At 44.3% G+C, this 17,193-nt stretch overlaps 1 protein-coding gene across 1 annotated transcript in view; it reads left to right on the top strand.

Annotated features, from left to right (window-relative positions):
* The first annotated feature begins 1,076 nt into the window (after nucleotides 1–1,076).
* LOC311127143 (terminal nucleotidyltransferase 4B-like) overlaps nucleotides 1,077–17,193 on the top strand; it is a 29,877-nt gene continuing 13,760 nt past the window's right edge. Inside the window, exons 1-2 of the mRNA XM_084158908.1 lie at nucleotides 1,077–2,083; nucleotides 14,557–14,680. Coding sequence (XP_084015034.1) covers nucleotides 1,569–2,083; nucleotides 14,557–14,680 — 639 coding nt within the window. The 5' untranslated portion in view covers nucleotides 1,077–1,568. The remainder of the gene's footprint in view (nucleotides 2,084–14,556; nucleotides 14,681–17,193) is intronic.

Genomic DNA, 17,193 nt, shown 5'->3' with positions numbered 1-17,193 from the left:
AACATGATGACAGACTAGCCATGGAGAACACTAAACATAAGGACAGACTAACCATGGAGAACACTAAACATAAGGACAGACTAACCATGGAGAACACTAAACATGATGACAGACTAGCCATGGAGAACACTAAACATAAGGACAGACTAGCCATGGAGAACACTAAACATGATGACAGACTAACCATGGAGAACACTAAACATAAGGACAGACTAGCCATGGAGAACACTAAACATAAGGACAGACTAACCATGGAGAACACTAAACATGATGACAGACTAGCCATGGAGAACACTAAACATGATGACAGACTAGCCATGGAGAACACTAAACATGATGACAGACTAGCCATGGAGAACACTAAACATAAGGACAGACTAACCATGGAGAACACTAAACATTAGGACAGACTAGCCATGGAGAACACTAAACATAAGGACAGACTAGCCATGGAGAACACTAAACATAAGGACAGACTAGCCATGGAGAACACTAAACATAAGGACAGACTAGCCATGGAGAACACTAAACATAAGGACAGACTAGCCATGGAGAACACTAAACATAAGGACAGACTAACCATGGAGAACACTAAACATAAGGACAGACATACCATGGAGAACACTAAACATGATACATTTTCATACTTTTTTCATACTGGCCCCCCGTGGGAAACGAACCCACAACCATAGCGTTGCAAGCGCCATGTTCTACCAACTGAGCTACACGGGGCCAGTAGTTGGTGAGGATCTCAGGGTCCGGGCCCTGTTTCTTCAGTATGGGAGTTATATTCGCTGTTTTCAAAGGAGTAGGAACAATGCCAGATGTGAGAGATGCATTTACAATCTTGACCACCAGGAGGCGGAGAATAGGGAGGCATGCCTTAACTAAGGCAGTCGTCATGGGGTCAAGATAGCAGGATGTGGTTTTGGATTTAGAAAATAGTTCAGAAATTGTGGTTTCATTGACAAGGGAGAAGGCACCGCTATTGGTAGATAGCCTCCACATGAAGTAACCATGTTAGTTTGGTCTAGTTTTGCTTTTTCTATTATTACAAACCTCCCACAAATTTATTTCAGTGTGTGTACCTCATGTTCTCGTCTGAAAATAATTCATCAATCGCCCATTGTTACGCAATAAGAAACATGTTCTGCTCTTGCGTAAGAACTACACTTTCTCCGCCCTTTTCGAATCCCCATTTCACTCTGTGCGAATCTGCGGCTGCGCAGTGTCCGCGGCTGCGCAGTGTCCGCCATTGAGGACCCACAATCAGAAGGGTCAGAATAATCGCTTCGATAGGCAACGGCCGCACGTTTCCTTCATTCTTGAATCCAAACTTTGCCAACATCATTTCATTGAACACGTCGCCTACCGTCTAATAATAATATTTTCTGATCTTCGTTTTAATTAATGGATGGCAGTAAGATTCAGATATTTTATAGCAATTTGAAGTAACCTACCTAGCTGACTTTAGTCCGCTGTAAAGCTTACGAGTGAGGTTAGCTAGCTAACTACCTGGCTAGCTTTAGCTACACGAACTGAGCCTTGCTCTGGGGCAGTGTCGTTTGATGGATCCAAGAATCGCTTGGTTTCAGCCAGAACAACGTGGACCAGCCAACAGCCTGTGGATGCAGATTTGGGAAACGACACAAGGACTGGGGAATCTGTACTTCAATAACAACTGTAACACGGGTAGTTTGTCTAGCACTTCAAGCCTCAGTCCGAAATCGAACATCAACGGGACATTGGGTAACGTGATCTCGAGCAAGAACGGAGCTGTCACTAACAGCGAACCCAGGAACCAGGGAATGTCCAACTCAACGAAAGACAGAGATGTAATCGAACAACGAGACTTTATTCCGTTGGAAGCTAATAACAACCACAACAACCGTTCATCGTTGGGGAGGGGCAGCGGAGGGGGGCAAGTGGGTACTCGGGTCTCTGTGGTCGCAGGACACCCCAACAAAAGGAAAAGAGACAACAAGGCTAGCACTTATGGATTCAACAGTAGCCTCGAGACCGGAGGCTGTGGTTACATGGGAACACCATGGAAAGTCAAGAACTACTCTGAAGGAATCCTAGGGTAAGTAACGAAATGACACACATCAAAACTAGCTACAAGTAGTTAGCTAATAATAAATCACGCGTTAGCTAACTATCTATACCACACTAGTTGGTTAGACAACTAGCCAGCCAGCTAACTTGGCTGGTGAAGTGAGCGCACATATTCTTATGGTTAGAAATCATAGCCATATTTAGGCGTGCCGATTTCACCGTCAAGCGTCATAATCCGTCATTTTGGGTGACGTTCCTAGCCAGCTAAGGTCAGTCGAAAGCAATGGGATAGTTAGCTCCAGTAGTTTGTTTTATGACCTTGATAGCTAGCTACCTCGTGGTTGCCAACATATGCATGTGTTCACTACATTTAAGTCATTTAGTAGACGCTCTTATCCAGAGCGACTTACAGTTAGTGAGTGCATACATTTTCATACTGGCCCCCCATGGGAAACGAACCCACAACCCTGGCGTTGCAAGCGCCATGCTCTACCAATGGAGCTACAGGGGACACCACGCTGACGACCTAAGCAAAAAAATCAAAGTATCTGGCTGACATTTAGCTAAAAGCACGAGTCCCGAGCAGGAAGCATAGTCAAGTCATTGCAGTACTCTTTTTTTTGATAGTTGACATGTAGACTGTCAGGCTAAGCCTGCCTAACTAATGCTGGTATTTCTTGTCTGTTTCAAGTTTTATAAGGTGGATCAGTAATACTGACATAGCAACAGATGTATTACAGATATTTTTACCTAGGCAACATGATAGAAGAACACAATGGGTTGGCAAGAAAAATTGAAATGTTTGTTTTTGTTAGGTCAATGCTCAATATTAGAAACAAATCAACTATTTGTGTCCAAAACAGCTAGTTTTTTTTATCCAACTCACACATCCTTACATTTGTGAGCTAACTGGCATCACAAGCACAATTTATTCCTTTAGCCAAAGTCATAGTATGTCCCCTGTAGCTCAGTTGGTAGAGCATGGCGCTAGCAACACCAGGGTTGTGGGTTCGTTTCCCACAGGGGCCAGTATGAAAATGTATGCACTCCCTAACTAAGTCGCTCTGGATAAGAGCGTCTGCTAAATGACTAAAATGTAAATAGTATGGTGGCTATTTGTGGATATCTCAACTACGGTGAGTGAATAGGAACAAACAATGATAACTGTCAGAGTACATATAGCAAACATAACAGACCCACATCAAGTCGCAATTCAGAAATTGTATCTATTTCTTAATGAGGACATGGAAAGTGAGGTGAAATCAGTGAGTTCTGCCCCCCATTTCAAGGGGAGCAGCTGGGCAGATGCAAATGCAAAACATGTATCTTCAAGGTTCAGACCTCTTGGCCAGAAGCCATAGTACACAACATGTATAGAGAGGCTGAACTATTCCCCTTCTCTCGAAGTGTTCGTACATAAAGGCCAGAGAGTTGACAGAGATTGTACAACTTCTGACAGAAATGTAGCAATCAGGGACGAACAGTCAGTGGGGCTTGTGACTGTAGCTACAGGGCAAGTATGCCATCAAGGTCCAGACCTCTTAGTAGAGTCTGAACTCTAGTACACTCTCTTTCATATAGGTTGGCTATACTAGCTTACTGATTATGATCAATATGTCAGGTTGGTACAAAGCAGATATAGAGGTTAGGTTACTGTAACCATTTTCTCTATTATGACAGAGGGTGTTTCCACAGACACGTGATGCTGAAATTAAATGTGCTGCTGTACAACCATCCAGGTGCCTTCCTTATCTTATCACCGTTGTTTTGCCTGAGTCCGCTCTGTTTATTGTTCCAGATATGAAGGACCGGGTTTGTCTTGAAAACATATTTACCAATTAGTTTATATAATCTTAGTGTGATATAGAGCTCTTTTAGTAATGCAGTTCTTACTAGTTTAAACTAGAGAAAAGTCCTGAGGTGGGTGGGGTGTTGGTTTAAAGGCTGAGGTGTAGAGGCGTGTTCTTTCTCTTCTCTGTGTCTGACAAGCGTAGGCTAGCAACATGCAAGAGCCCAGAGCAACGTTTTAGCTAGGCTGATCCTCATTTATAGTAATATGAAGCACACTGTTTGCATAAAGACATTCCTTAGTGATTACTCTAATACCCCAACCTTTACTATACAGCCTGGATCACAGTCACAACCAGGCTCTGTCTCTCACACTCCTGGTTCTTATTCTGCTCACAATGTTTAGTTACTGAGCTTCATTATGAACAGATATTTCACAATATATAAATGTAAAGCCTAGACATTTGCCAACTGATAGTGTCGCTTTCAGAAAGTGTTTTTCAGGTTTGTAATCTCTGGTTGTGGAAACATTTCATTAGCTTTCTTCCCCAAGTCCCTGACTGGGAAGCGGAAAATTGGAAAGTGATTCACATCCAGATGCATTTTCCTTTGCTTGTGATACCTGGGGGATCGCCTATTCAGGCTCGCATTAGTCAAGAGGTTGATTTTACATTAGTGTGACTGCGATCACCGTGGCATACACAATTTGATGAGGAGGGGAAAGGAAAGAGGGTGGGAGAAGATGAAGGATTTTCCTTGGACGAGTAAGGCACTGTTCTTGGTTGCGGGGGTGGGGATAGGGCGGATAGGGGCGGAGGTGTGTGAATGCATGCAGAGTTGTTGGACTGCATGGTTGAGCCCAGAAGGTCCAGCCTCCCTGTATAAGGGGTGCTGTGTTTACATGCAGCACACGCTGAGCATGTCCTGGCTTTGCTCTCCCAAAACAAACCCGCCCCTCCAGGAGAGAAACCTGAGCTCTTTCTCTGATGTCAAAGAGCCCTCCATCCAATGAGCTCTGGAGCAGCAATGGAGTTCTGCCACCTCTGATTCACTGAAACAAAAGCTGTTGTTGAAAGACCCATTACTTTTCTTGGTGTATGAGTGGAGTGGACTGCCTAAAATAGTGTTTGAATGGCTGCACTGTGCTGACACATACAACTAGCTGTGGAAAGACCTGGGTTGTGTTCACTAGCCACAAAACAGAAGAAAACTTCCCGAAATGGAGTGAACTTGTCCAATAAGAAATGTTTGTTTAATTACCTTTTGAAACCTTTTGCTACAGTGTTCCCTACTTGTGCCCTATTGAACACAACCCTGTCCATGGTCCTGTGTGTGAAGATCAGCAGTCACACCGTGCCAGATCAGTGTTGTACAATGTTGACCCCATTGGCAATCAAAATGTGCTGCTAATCACTCTGTGACTATTAGTACAGGTACATTATTGTTTTTAGAACCATCTCTGAGATGTATGATCCAAGTCCCACAGCTAATTGTTAGGTAGCTTGTTTCTAGGTTTGGGACATCTACCAGCAGCACAGGCCTCTCAACTTGTCAGAATATTGCCAGCCCAGACAAAATCAATACTGAAAGACAATCATATTTATTTTGTGAATGTCGTACTGTTTAACAATACGTTTAGATTATTGGAGACCGCTGTGTTTTTTTGGTGGTCGTTTCAGTTGTACAAGTTATGGTAATCATTGTTGTAAAAGTATTGGATGTTCAAAATTTAGAAAATGTTCACGAAAAAAGACATGTCCATCTCTTTTGACGGTCAGCATTTCAACATTTCTGGCAATTGCATTTTCATAAGCCTGTATAAATGCCTTTCAGCCAGACCGATGAAGAGAAACCTACCGAGGTACAGGCATCAGTTCATGCCATGAGACTAATGATGAGAACCACACCGTGTGCTCTATTCTCTCCTCCAGTCTTGATTAACTCAATGTGCAACCTGTGTACCACAGATCTCTATGGCTGTCTGATAGGCTGCCACTCACATGTTGCATCCTGGCTCTTTTCTAAAAGGCCTCACATAGTGGGAGGAGCCATGATTACTTAGTTGACAGGCAGACTAGGCTCATGCAGTGATTGGAGTCTAGCAAGTGAGCTCAGAGATGGAGTGGAAATTGTCACAGAGATCAGAGGACATGACATACAGTACGTTTAGACCAAACACACAAATTTGAGTAGACTAGACTATTGTTGCTAATGTTTAGCCTAGTGCTGATGGCTCAAATCTGTTAGCAGTGTGTCTGCAGATTGTACTTTGGGTAGGCCAAGATTTAGCAGCCCAATTAATAAAGATCACATTGTTCTTTTGATGTCTGGGTCCATCCATGGATCTCTCTCTCTGTACTGCTGAATATAGGCCTATATGTTGTTATGGTGGATCGGTCCTTAGGGCTTTAATTGAAGAGGAGGGCGTAATGTAAGTGTAGTCTAGTGTTTATGGCTGGACTTGCAGCACGCCAGATGTTTTGGAGCCTGTGGAATGCCAGGAGCTTTTTTTGCAGCACTAAACACATGGTTTCAACCGCAGCTAGTGCGTGCCAGATAACTCCACTGAGGTCAAGCAGGTCACTACCGTTCAGGGACAACTGGGATCCTCGTGGCCCTCACTTGTCTTTAACCCAAATCCTCTGGTTATGGTAGCCAGTCTGAGCCAACGTAGTGCTGCTGGAGGATAAGTCGGGGATTGATGAAAGCTTAATGAATTGGCCACCTCATGTTCAGTGTGTGTGTGGTTCGGGTTGACATCCTTTCCTCTGTGTGTGACACTATGCATATCGCTGGCCCTGTCACTCATAGGCTAGCCTACTCATGTTTTTGTGTGAGTGTGGCATATTTACAGACGTAGCACTGCCAACTGAGGGACTGCCTAATAAGCAGTGAGTGAGGAGTTTGTGCAGGTTCACGTGAAGAGAATGCCTGCTGGATGACGTGTGTCTCACTGTTTCTGGCAACGCTATGAAACATGGGCCTGGTACAGTACCCTGTTATTTCTGTCCCTGATCTTTCTGCAGTATTTATAGCTGGTTGCTGTAATGCTGTTCGGTGGAGGCCATTCTAAACCAGGAGGCTGGCCTGGCACATCCGAAAAGCCATCTGCAAGCGAACCCTCTCCTTTCTCAAAGGCGCTTTGGCAGCCAGTTATGATTTTTCTCTCCTCTGTCTTTTACTGCCTGTGTCTGAACTGAGACATGTGCACTGCCCTCTGGCTCTCACACACCTTTATACTGTCGGTCCGTCTGAGCAGCTGGTCAATAAGCAGCACTAGTCTGCCACTGCAACAGTAACCTCGCAGAGGAGACCCTGAAGTTATACCCCCCTCCTCCTCCTCCTTCATATGAAGATATATTTTCTTCACCACACCTACTCTGCTGCCTCAGAAACCTACTGGCACTTGCTGCTCAGTAGTACACTACAGTATCTATATCTTGGCAAAGAGGTTGCCTGTTTCACTTGCAAAGCCATTCCTCCAAACCCAGGGCTCCCAAATGGGTTTGCCTAGTCCTCCTATGCCTACCATAGGAGCCTCTCTCTCGCTGTGTGTGAAGCCTAATTGCTCTCTCCAGGCTCAGCTCTCTGGAAGCCCTGCTCGCTCTAAGGCGATTACGCAATTTCCATATGATAAAGGCTGGTAGATTATCTGGTGCCAAGGGTCTGTGTTCTGTTCCTTTGGCTGAGGCTGTGCTATCTGTAATGTGATCCAGAAGGTTTCAGGAAGGAGCCATTTGTTTGTCACATGCTCCAGTGGCGCTGGGCCGCTCCCCCTGGTCTAAGCCGGTTCCCTGGGTGACGAGGAGATGTGGCTTAACCCTGAAACGAAACCCATGCTCCTCTCTCACACAGACAGCCAGGCAAATGAAACTTAGCAGCACCACTGGTCTGAGCTGGAATAGAGAACCTATGCTTAGGCTGACTCTCTGAAATGAAACTGACTCTTGCACTGTTTTTATTTTGTTAAAAGCACAGTGTAGGAGGCTGGCAATGTGAGATACAACTCCATTTCTAGTCACACAGTTGGAGACTGGCAGACATACGCCTTCAAATTTGTGGGATGTTTGTCTGGTGATCTCCCCCGATAACAGTCATTGTGTGGTACGTGTGACAGAAGTTTGACTGTGGACTTTCTGTGGGAGTATGTACAGTGGGGAGAACAAGTATTTGATACACTGCCGATTTTGCAGGTTTTCCTACTTACAAAGCATGTAGAGGTCTGTAATTTGTATCATAGGTACACTTCAACTGTGAGAGACGGAATCACATTGTATGATTTTTAAGTAATTAATTTGCATTTTATTGCATGACATAAGTATTTGATACATCAGAAAAGCAGAACTTAATATTTGGTACAGAAACCTTTGTTTGCAATTACAGAGATCATACGTTTCCTGTAGGTCTTGACCAGGTTTGCACACACTGCAGCAGGGATTTTGGCCCACTCCTCCATACAGACCTTCTCCAGATCCTTCAGGTTTCGGGGCTGTCGCTGGGCAATACGGACTTTCAGCTCCCTCCAAAGATGTTCTATTGGGTTCAGGTCTGGAGACTGGCTAGGCCACTCCAGGACCTTGAGATGCTTCTTACGGAGCCACTCCTTAGTTGCCCTGGCTGTGTGTTTCGGGTCGTTGTCATGCTGGAAGACCCAGCCACGACCCATCTTCAATGCTCTTACTGAGGGAAGGAGGTTGTTGGCCAAGATCTCGCGGTACATGTCCCCATCCATCCTCCCCTCAATACGGTGCAGTCGTCCTGTCCCCTTTGCAGAAAAGCATCCCCAAAGAATGATGTTTCCACCTCCATGCTTCACGGTTGGGATGGTGTTCTTGGGGTTGTACTCATCCTTCTTCTTCCTCCAAACACGGCGAGTGGAGTTTAGACCAAAAAGCTCTATTTCTGTCTCATCAGACCACATGACCTTCTCCCATTCATCCTCTGGATCACCCAGATGGTCATTGGCAAACTTCAGACGGGCCTGGACATGCGCTGGCTTGAGCAGGGGGACCTTGCGTGCTCTGCAGGATTTTAATCCATGACGGCGTAGTGTGTTACTAATGGTTTTCTTTGAGACTGTGGTCCCAGCTCTCTTCAGGTCATTGACCAGGACCTGCCGTGTAGTTCTGGGCTGATCCCTCACCTTCCTCATGATCATTGATGCCCCACGAGGTGAGATCTTGCATGGAGCCCCAGACCGAGGGTGATTGACCGTCATCTTGAACTTCTTCCATTTTCTAAATATTGCGCCAACAGTTGTTGCCTTCTCACCAAGCTGCTTGCCTATTGTCCTGTAGCCCATCCCAGCCTTGTGCAGGTCTACAATTTTATCCCTGATGTCCTTACACAGCTCTCTGGTCTTGGCCATTGTGGAGAGGTTGGAGTCTGTTTGATGGAGTGTGTGGACAGGTGTCTGTTATACAGGTAACGAGTTCAAACAGGTGCAGTTAATACAGGTAATGAGTGGAGAACAGGAGGGCTTCTTAAAGAAAAACTAACAGGTCTGTGAGAGCCGGAATTCTTACTGGTTGGTAGGTGATCAAATACTTATGTCATGCAATAAAATGCGTTTGAATAGGAAATATAGCAAAATGCATAGGAAATGTAGTAATTGACAAGGTTAGAAATAATGATTTTTAATATAAATAATAATATTGTCCTTCAAACTTTGCTTTCGTCAAATAATCCTCAATTTGCAGCAATTACAGCCTTGCAGATCTTTGGCATTCTAGTTGTCAATTTGTTGAGGTAATCTGAAGAGATTTCACCCCATGCTTCCTGAAGCACCTCCCATAAGTTGGATTGGCTTGATGGGCACTTCTTACGTACCATACGGTCAAGCTGCTGCCACAACAGCTCAATAGGGTTGAGATCCGGGGACTGTGCTGGCCACTCCATTATAGACAGAATACCAGCTGACTGCTTCTTCCCTAAATAGTTCTTGCATAGTTTGGAGCTGTGCTTTGGGTCATTGTCCTGTTGTAGGAGGAAATTGGCTCCAATCAAGTGCCGTACACAGGGTATGGAATGGTGTTGCAAAATGGAGTGATAGCCTTCCTTCTTCAAGATCCCTTTTATCCTGTACAAATCTCCCACTTTACCACCACCAAAGCAACCCCAGACCATCACATTGCCTCCCCCATGCTTGACAGATGGCATCAAGCACTCCTCCAGCATCTTTTCATTTGGTCTGCGTCTCACAAATGTTCTTCTTTGTGATCCGAACACCTCAAACTTCGATTTGTCTGTCCATAACACTTTTTCCAATCTTCCTCTGTCCAGTGTCTGTGTTATTTTGCCCATCTTTTATTTTTTTGGGCCAGTCTGAGATATGGCTTTTTCTTTGCAACTCTGCCTAGAAGGTCAGCATCCCGGAGTCGCCTCTTCACTGTTGACGTTGAAACTGGTGTTTTGCGGGTACTATTTAATGAAGCTGCCAGTTGAGGACCTGTGAGGCGTCTGTTTCTCAAACTAGACACTCTAATGTATTTGTCCTCTTGCTCAGTTGTGCACCGGGGCCTCTCACTCCTCTTTCTATTCTGGTTAGAGCCAGTTTGCGCTGTTCTGTGAAGGGAGTAGTACACAGTGTTGTATGAGATCTTCAGTTTCTTGGCAATTTCTCGCATGGAATAGCCTTCATTTCTCAGAACAAGAATAGACTGACGAGTTTCAGAAGAAAGTTATTTGTTTCTGGCCATTTTTAGCGAACCCACAATTGCTGATGCTCCAGATACTCAACTAGTCTCAAGAAGGCCAGTTTTATTGCTTCTTTAATCAGCACAACAGTTTCCAGCTGTGCTAACATAATTGCAAAAGGGTTTTCTAATGATCAATTAGCCTTTTAAATGAAAAACTTGGATTAGCAAACACAACGTGCCATTGGAACACAGGACTGATGGTTGCTGATAATGGGCCTCTGTACGCCTATGTAGATATTCCATAAAAAATCAGCAGTTTCCAGCTGCAATAGCCATTTACAACATTAACAATGTCTACACTGTATTTCTGATCAATTTGATGTTATTTTAATGGACAAAAAAAATTACTTTCGAAAACAAGGACATTTCTAAGTGACCCCAAACTTTTGAACGGTGGTGTATGTCCGAGGATGGCACCCTCCCCTCCCCTGTCGTCTGGAGTGACTTAAGGCGTCAGTATGCTTCAGTTCGGCTGACGGCGAGCCAATGTCGACTAGGCGAACCGAACGAGTGTGCTCACATACTCCCTTAAAAGAAAAATTTGAAAAATGAGAAAAAACAGCAATAGTAATGTTGAGACGCTGTAGCCAGTATACACTTCCTCAAAAGTCAGAATTAAATTTGTCATTAATTTAGACGTTTTTCCTAGGAGATCGTAGTCGCGCAATTTTACATATAGAAATGTGCATGAAAACGAGTCGTCTCTCGTTGAATGACAACAAAGACTTTATTGAAGAATCCCTACAGTTGTCCAATCACTTGCGAAAGGGCGTAAACCCATACTGAAGTCCAAAACAAACAAATATTTCAAACTCTTCCAAACTGTTTCGGCTGGGAAGCATGTGGACGCCTTTATGCGTGTGCCCGCTAGGGCTGGGAATTGCCAGGGACTTCACGATATTATCAAGATACTTAGGTGCCGTTACGATATGTATTGTGATTCTCACGATTCTATATGTATTGCTATTTAATACTGTGATTTTATTGTGAATCGATGTTCCAAACATATTGCGCCCCGTATGTCTGCTGCAGACGGACGACAGAGCCATGAGAACTAGTTTTGATCAGTCATGGCAATAAAAGTTCTGAAAACAAATTGGCTCCCTATTTAAAAAGATGGAGAACAAGCTATGAAGGAAAAATACTGGAGTTTTGGTGCGGGTACAGCCAACTAGCGCAACAAATAATATATACGCTATATCGTCAAAGATAATATTCCGATATGTAGCTGTATAGATTTTTCCCCCCATCACTAGTGCCCACTGTAGTCATACCTTGCTATGTTGCCTCTGGGTGTGTTCACAGGGCAGTCTTTAATGCGGTGACTGGCTGGGCGTGATAAATGCTGTCAGCCAGGTTGCCTCTGCAGAGCGTACAGTGTATCTGTGGGCCTGTTGCTGCCTGTGCGTGTGTCACATGTTGATGAAGGTACTTCATGTTCCCATGTCAGTTTGACGAACACCAGAGAGGAAGAGAGCACGAGGGAGAGATAGAAAGAAGGAATCCCCTGCATAGTGCTCAGTAATGCGCCCTCTGGTAGCTTCAGTCAGCTCAGAATGCACTGTGTAATGTGAGGCCCTGGCCCATCCAGAAAAACAGCTCATGGTACCTCAGGACACGGAACCTCATGGTGGGTGTCTTCACACACCATTAGCGGGCCTGCCCTGAGGAGTTAGCTTGGCCTACTTAAAATGGGAGAGGCTTGGGTGAGGAAAGGTGTAGAAGTTAGATTAGTTTAGCAGCCGATTTTTTACATTACAAGCTGTGTGATACACTCCTGTGTGTGAATATAAAGGGGTCATTGTTTGAGGATGAACACCTGCACTGCAGTGATGCAGCATGAAAAGGCCTGGTATCATCACATCAGGGAGGAGTACTCCTACCCAGGGACTGATGGCATTGAACTGGCATGACTGTCTGGCTGTCTGGCTGGACTGCTGTGTAGATTGGGCCGACAGGCTGGTGATTGGGGCGGCTGTCGACTGGGGTCTAACCGGGTCAGGGCCCTTCAGTAGGACTCCTGGCTGCTACACCAGGAATGTCTGTCTGGGTGTTGATGAGGATTAGGTGAAACACAGACAACTGCAAGCGCCAGGGAAGACTTATCTCTTACCCTGAAACGCAGTGCTCTGCAGTACGCTACCAAAATGACAGGCAGGCTGAGTCCTCTACAGTAGCTACTAGTGTTTCTCACAGCTGAGCCCTCTCAGGTACACAAGCTTGGCTACACAAGCTCTGCTTTGTGTTTAATGGCAGAAGTAGCTACCATTTCTTTCCCACTCTCTTTCTCTTTGATTTTCCTGCCAAAGGAAGCTTTGCTGCAGGCCTGTCATTGGCTGGGTGATGTGTTGTGTTTACATGGCCCTGTGGGTGATTGGGATTGTGTGTGTGCGAACAGACCCAGTAAAGAGGCAGCCAGGGCAGGGCGGAGTGACCTGCTACACTGCCAGCCCACGACAGCTCAGCCCTCTGGTGTCCTGGCCTCTCGTACACCCCCTCCAGTATGTGGTGTTCACTCACATTACAGCTGCTCACACAACAGGACTGCTGCCTCTGCTCTACTCAGAATCATAATGCTGTATGTGCAGCTTGCTATTCAACTCAAACTAGTCGAGTTGCCTTTGAAAGATTAGGAAAGAGAATAAGTATTTTATCCTCCTTACTGTGTATGCGTTGGTTGGTCACTGAGTGTTAGATCTCGTGTTTCCACATGTCTGCTCCGATCCCCTTTGACTGGCTTGATTCCTCTCCATTCTGTTCCCGCTTCGCTTCCTGTCCCAACACTAAGCACTGGCCAGAACATACAAGAGCTAACCAGTAGAGTTTGGAACAACAAGGACGTGTGTTGGTCGGGTCAAAGGTCGAGGTGGCAGCTGGCTTAGGCCGCACCGTGTGTGTGTGTGGGAGGCAGTCAGTACCACGTGTGAATGTTTGTGTGATCCAGTTAAATCTTTTGCGTTATTGATATAGCCTCTGGTCTAGGCCTTGTGGGTGTGTGTGTTGTCCAGGTAAATCTGCAGCTTTAATAATTGACAGCAGGGTGAATTGCAGGCAGAAATAACCCCAGTCAGTCAATCACTGGCCCAGTCACTGTCTTGTGTCTGTGCCATTGTGTAATGGATCTGAGAGTGGGCACAGTCCCTGGTCTCCCCAAACCCAGCCCTGGCATTCATTCCCACCCAGATGTGCCACCCAGCCAAGGACCAAGTTTGGCTGACTGACTATCAAGGCCAAGGTGAAGGGGAAACAGCCCTGTTGATCATTTAGTAAAGTTGATTTGTTGATTCAGCACCCATTTTTATCTCAAGGACAGCAACACATGTACTTATTAGCATTTTCCCCCCAAACTATTTAATTTGACCTCAGGCAAGGGACATTACATTTATGCCAACCGTTTTGGTGCCAGGGAAGAACTGGTCTCTACCCCTAACAGTGGGAATATGCCGTATGATTTGTATCAAAGATGTATTGTATTATTGTGGCTTTGTGATCTTTTTTCAAAAATGTCAGCCTGTCTGTCATAATCCTGTAGTTAATGCATTTCTTCCAGTCTTCAGCAGATGCTATTTGATTACAGTTTGTTGGCAGTTTACCTTTAACATAACACACCTCCAGTAAAGAAGCCAGTTTATGTAATAATGATGCTTTGCAATTAACTCATCACAAATGCCTAGCGTGTTTGAGGAAGTGTCGTTTCTGTTTTCACAATTTCCATTAGATGGTAGGGCAGGGTAATTGTCTCTGGTGGCTGTTCAGTGAGCTACCGGTGAAAGTTGTTTACAAATTGCAGTGACTGGCATAATGAACTATTTATTGTAGACTCCATCAATTGTATTGTAGACCTGTTATTTAGATTTCTCTTTCTTACAATATATTCTGCCTTCAGTCTTTGTCAGTGTTTTGATCTATTTCAGACTCTCCTACTATCCCTGTGACCATGCTACTTTCTCCTTTTGTTCTCTCTCTTTGTCTCCCACCCAAACCCTGATCATGCTGTTTTCTCACTGTTCTGCAGGCTCCATGAGGAGATCAATGACTTCTACAAGTATATGTCTCCTCGGGCGGAGGAGGAGAGGATGAGGATGGAGGTGGTGGACAGGATCGAGAGGGTCATCAAAGACCTGTGGCCCACTGCTGACGTAAGAGATCACTCACATCGCTACAGTCCCAGTCCTAAGCCCATTCAGGTCTAGCCAGGTCCCAGATGGATTTGACCATTATTGGTGTACAGCAAACTCCTCTGGTTGTTGAAACTTAAACATAGTTATGGGTCATCGTTCAAATAAATATTGCAACCATGCAGAGTTCATGCTTTCATAAAAGCCAACACCAACTACTAGAAGTGACAGGCAGAGCAAAGGTTTGGAATGGAAGTGGATTCTAGCTACACAGACAGGCCTCACCCACACAGCAAGCTGCTTGAGATTCTCACATTCCCTCATTTGACAAATTCCCTCATTGCCAGAGAGCTTGAACTTGCTGCTCTATGTAGAAATGCTGTCTTTACAACTTTCTAGTCTTTCTCTGGCTGTCTCTATAGCTGTCTAAAAGGAGAGAGTGATTTTCTCTCCTTCTAGGCTGAGCTGTAATGAAGATGAAAGACAGGCCATATACAGTGGTGGGAAAAGTACCCAATTGTCATACTTGAGTAAAAGTATAGATACCTTAATAGAAAGTTACTCAAGTAAAAGTGAAAGTCAGCCAGTAAAATACTACTTGAGTAAAAGTCTAAAAGTATTTGGTGTTAAATATACTTAAGTATCAAAAGTAAATGTATTTGCTAAAATATACTTAAGTCTCAAAAGTAAAAGGTATAAATAAGCAAAGCAGATGGCACCATTTTCTTGTTTTCGAATTTTATGGATTGCCAGTTGCACACTCCAACTCAGACATTATTTACAAAAGATGCATCTGTGTTTAGTGAGTCCGCCAGACCAGAGACAGTAGGGCTGACCACGTGTTCTCTTGATAAGTGCGTGAATTTGACTATTATCCTGTCCTGCTAAGCATTCAAACTGTAACGAGTACTTTTGGTTGTCAGGGAAAATGTATGGAGTAAAAAGTACAATATTTTCTTTAGGAATGTAATGAAGTAAAAGTTGTCAAATATAAATAGTAAAGTACAGATACCCCAAAAAACGACTTAGTATTTAAAGTATTTTTACTAAAGTACTTTACTCCACTGGCCAAAGATGATGGGGTGTGTGTCATTTGTGAAAGCGCCTGGTCGGTCCACTGTTATCTTCCTGCTGTGTTATATTTGGGCCTGTAATCTACAGTGCTCCAGGTGTCCTTATTCCTGCTGACTTTGAGTCTGCTGATAGAGCTGTGTTTGTGTGTGTCTGCTCTCAGCTTAACAAGCTATACCAGGGATGGCCAACTGGTGGCCCGTGGCCCCCCGTTTTGTAGCCCCGCGGATCACTTTTTTTTAGGAACTCAGTCTGGGTCTCAATTTACTGTTGAGTTGGATTAGTAGAATACACAAGGTGCAATTTTGAAATGTGATTGTGCATCAGCAGTTTTCCTCTTATGTCAGTCACTGGCAGTAACTCAATTAGACCATGTCAGTCACTGGCAGTAACTCAATTAGACCATGTCAGTCACTGGCAGTAACTCAATTAGACCATGTCAGTCACTGACAGTAACTCAATTAGACCATGTCAGTCACTGGCAGTAACTCAATTAGACCATGTCAGTCACTGACAGTAACTCAATTAGACCATGTCAGTCACTGACAGTCACTCAATTAGACCATGTCAGTCACTGACAGTCACTCAATTAGACCATGTCAGTCACTGACAGTCACTCAATTAGACCATGTCAGTCACTGACAGTCACTCAATTAGACCATGTCAGTCACTGACAGTAACTCAATTAGACCATGTCAGTCACTGACAGTCACTCAATTAGACCATGTCAGTCACTCAATTAGACCATGTCAGTCACTGACAGTAACTCAATTAGACCATGTCAGTCACTGACAGTCACTCAATTAGACCATGTCAGTCACTGACAGTCACTCAATTAGACCATGTCAGTCACTGACAGTCACTCAATTAGACCATGTCAGTCACTGACAGTCACTCAATTAGACCATGTCAGTCACTGACAGTAACTCAATTAGACCATGTCAGTCACTGACAGTCACTCAATTAGACCATGTCAGTCACTCAATTAGACCATGTCAGTCACTGACAGTCACTCAATTAGACCATGTCAGTCACTGACAGTCACTCAATTAGACCATGTCAGTCACTGACAGTCACTCAATTAGACCATGTCAGTCACTGACAGTAACTCAATTAGACCATGTCAGTCATTGACAGTAACTCAATTAGACCATGTCAGCTAAAATGTCTAGTGGCCAGCTATCTTAACTTGTAGTAATTATGGTCTAATTACTGACTGGGGGGCCCCCATGGATTTTGTTAATCACTCTCACTCAGATATCATATATATATATTTTTAAATATTCTTCACCCTATGGCAAAATATGTAGAATTGCAGGAAATTAGCTGTAAAACTGCTAATTTTTCTCCCCGCCCATGGCAGAATGTGTAGAATTATAGCAAACTTGCTTTAAAACTGCAAAATTCTCTATGCCCCATGGCAAAATGTGTAGTATCGCAGGAAATGAACTAAAACCAATGTA

The sequence above is a fragment of the Coregonus lavaretus genome (genome assembly GCF_964263955.1).
Source record: "Coregonus lavaretus genome assembly, chromosome: 4".
Classification (NCBI taxonomy): domain Eukaryota; kingdom Metazoa; phylum Chordata; class Actinopteri; order Salmoniformes; family Salmonidae; genus Coregonus; species Coregonus lavaretus.
Note: the sequence above shows the minus strand (reverse complement) of the source record. Positions and strands in the feature narration are given on the sequence as shown.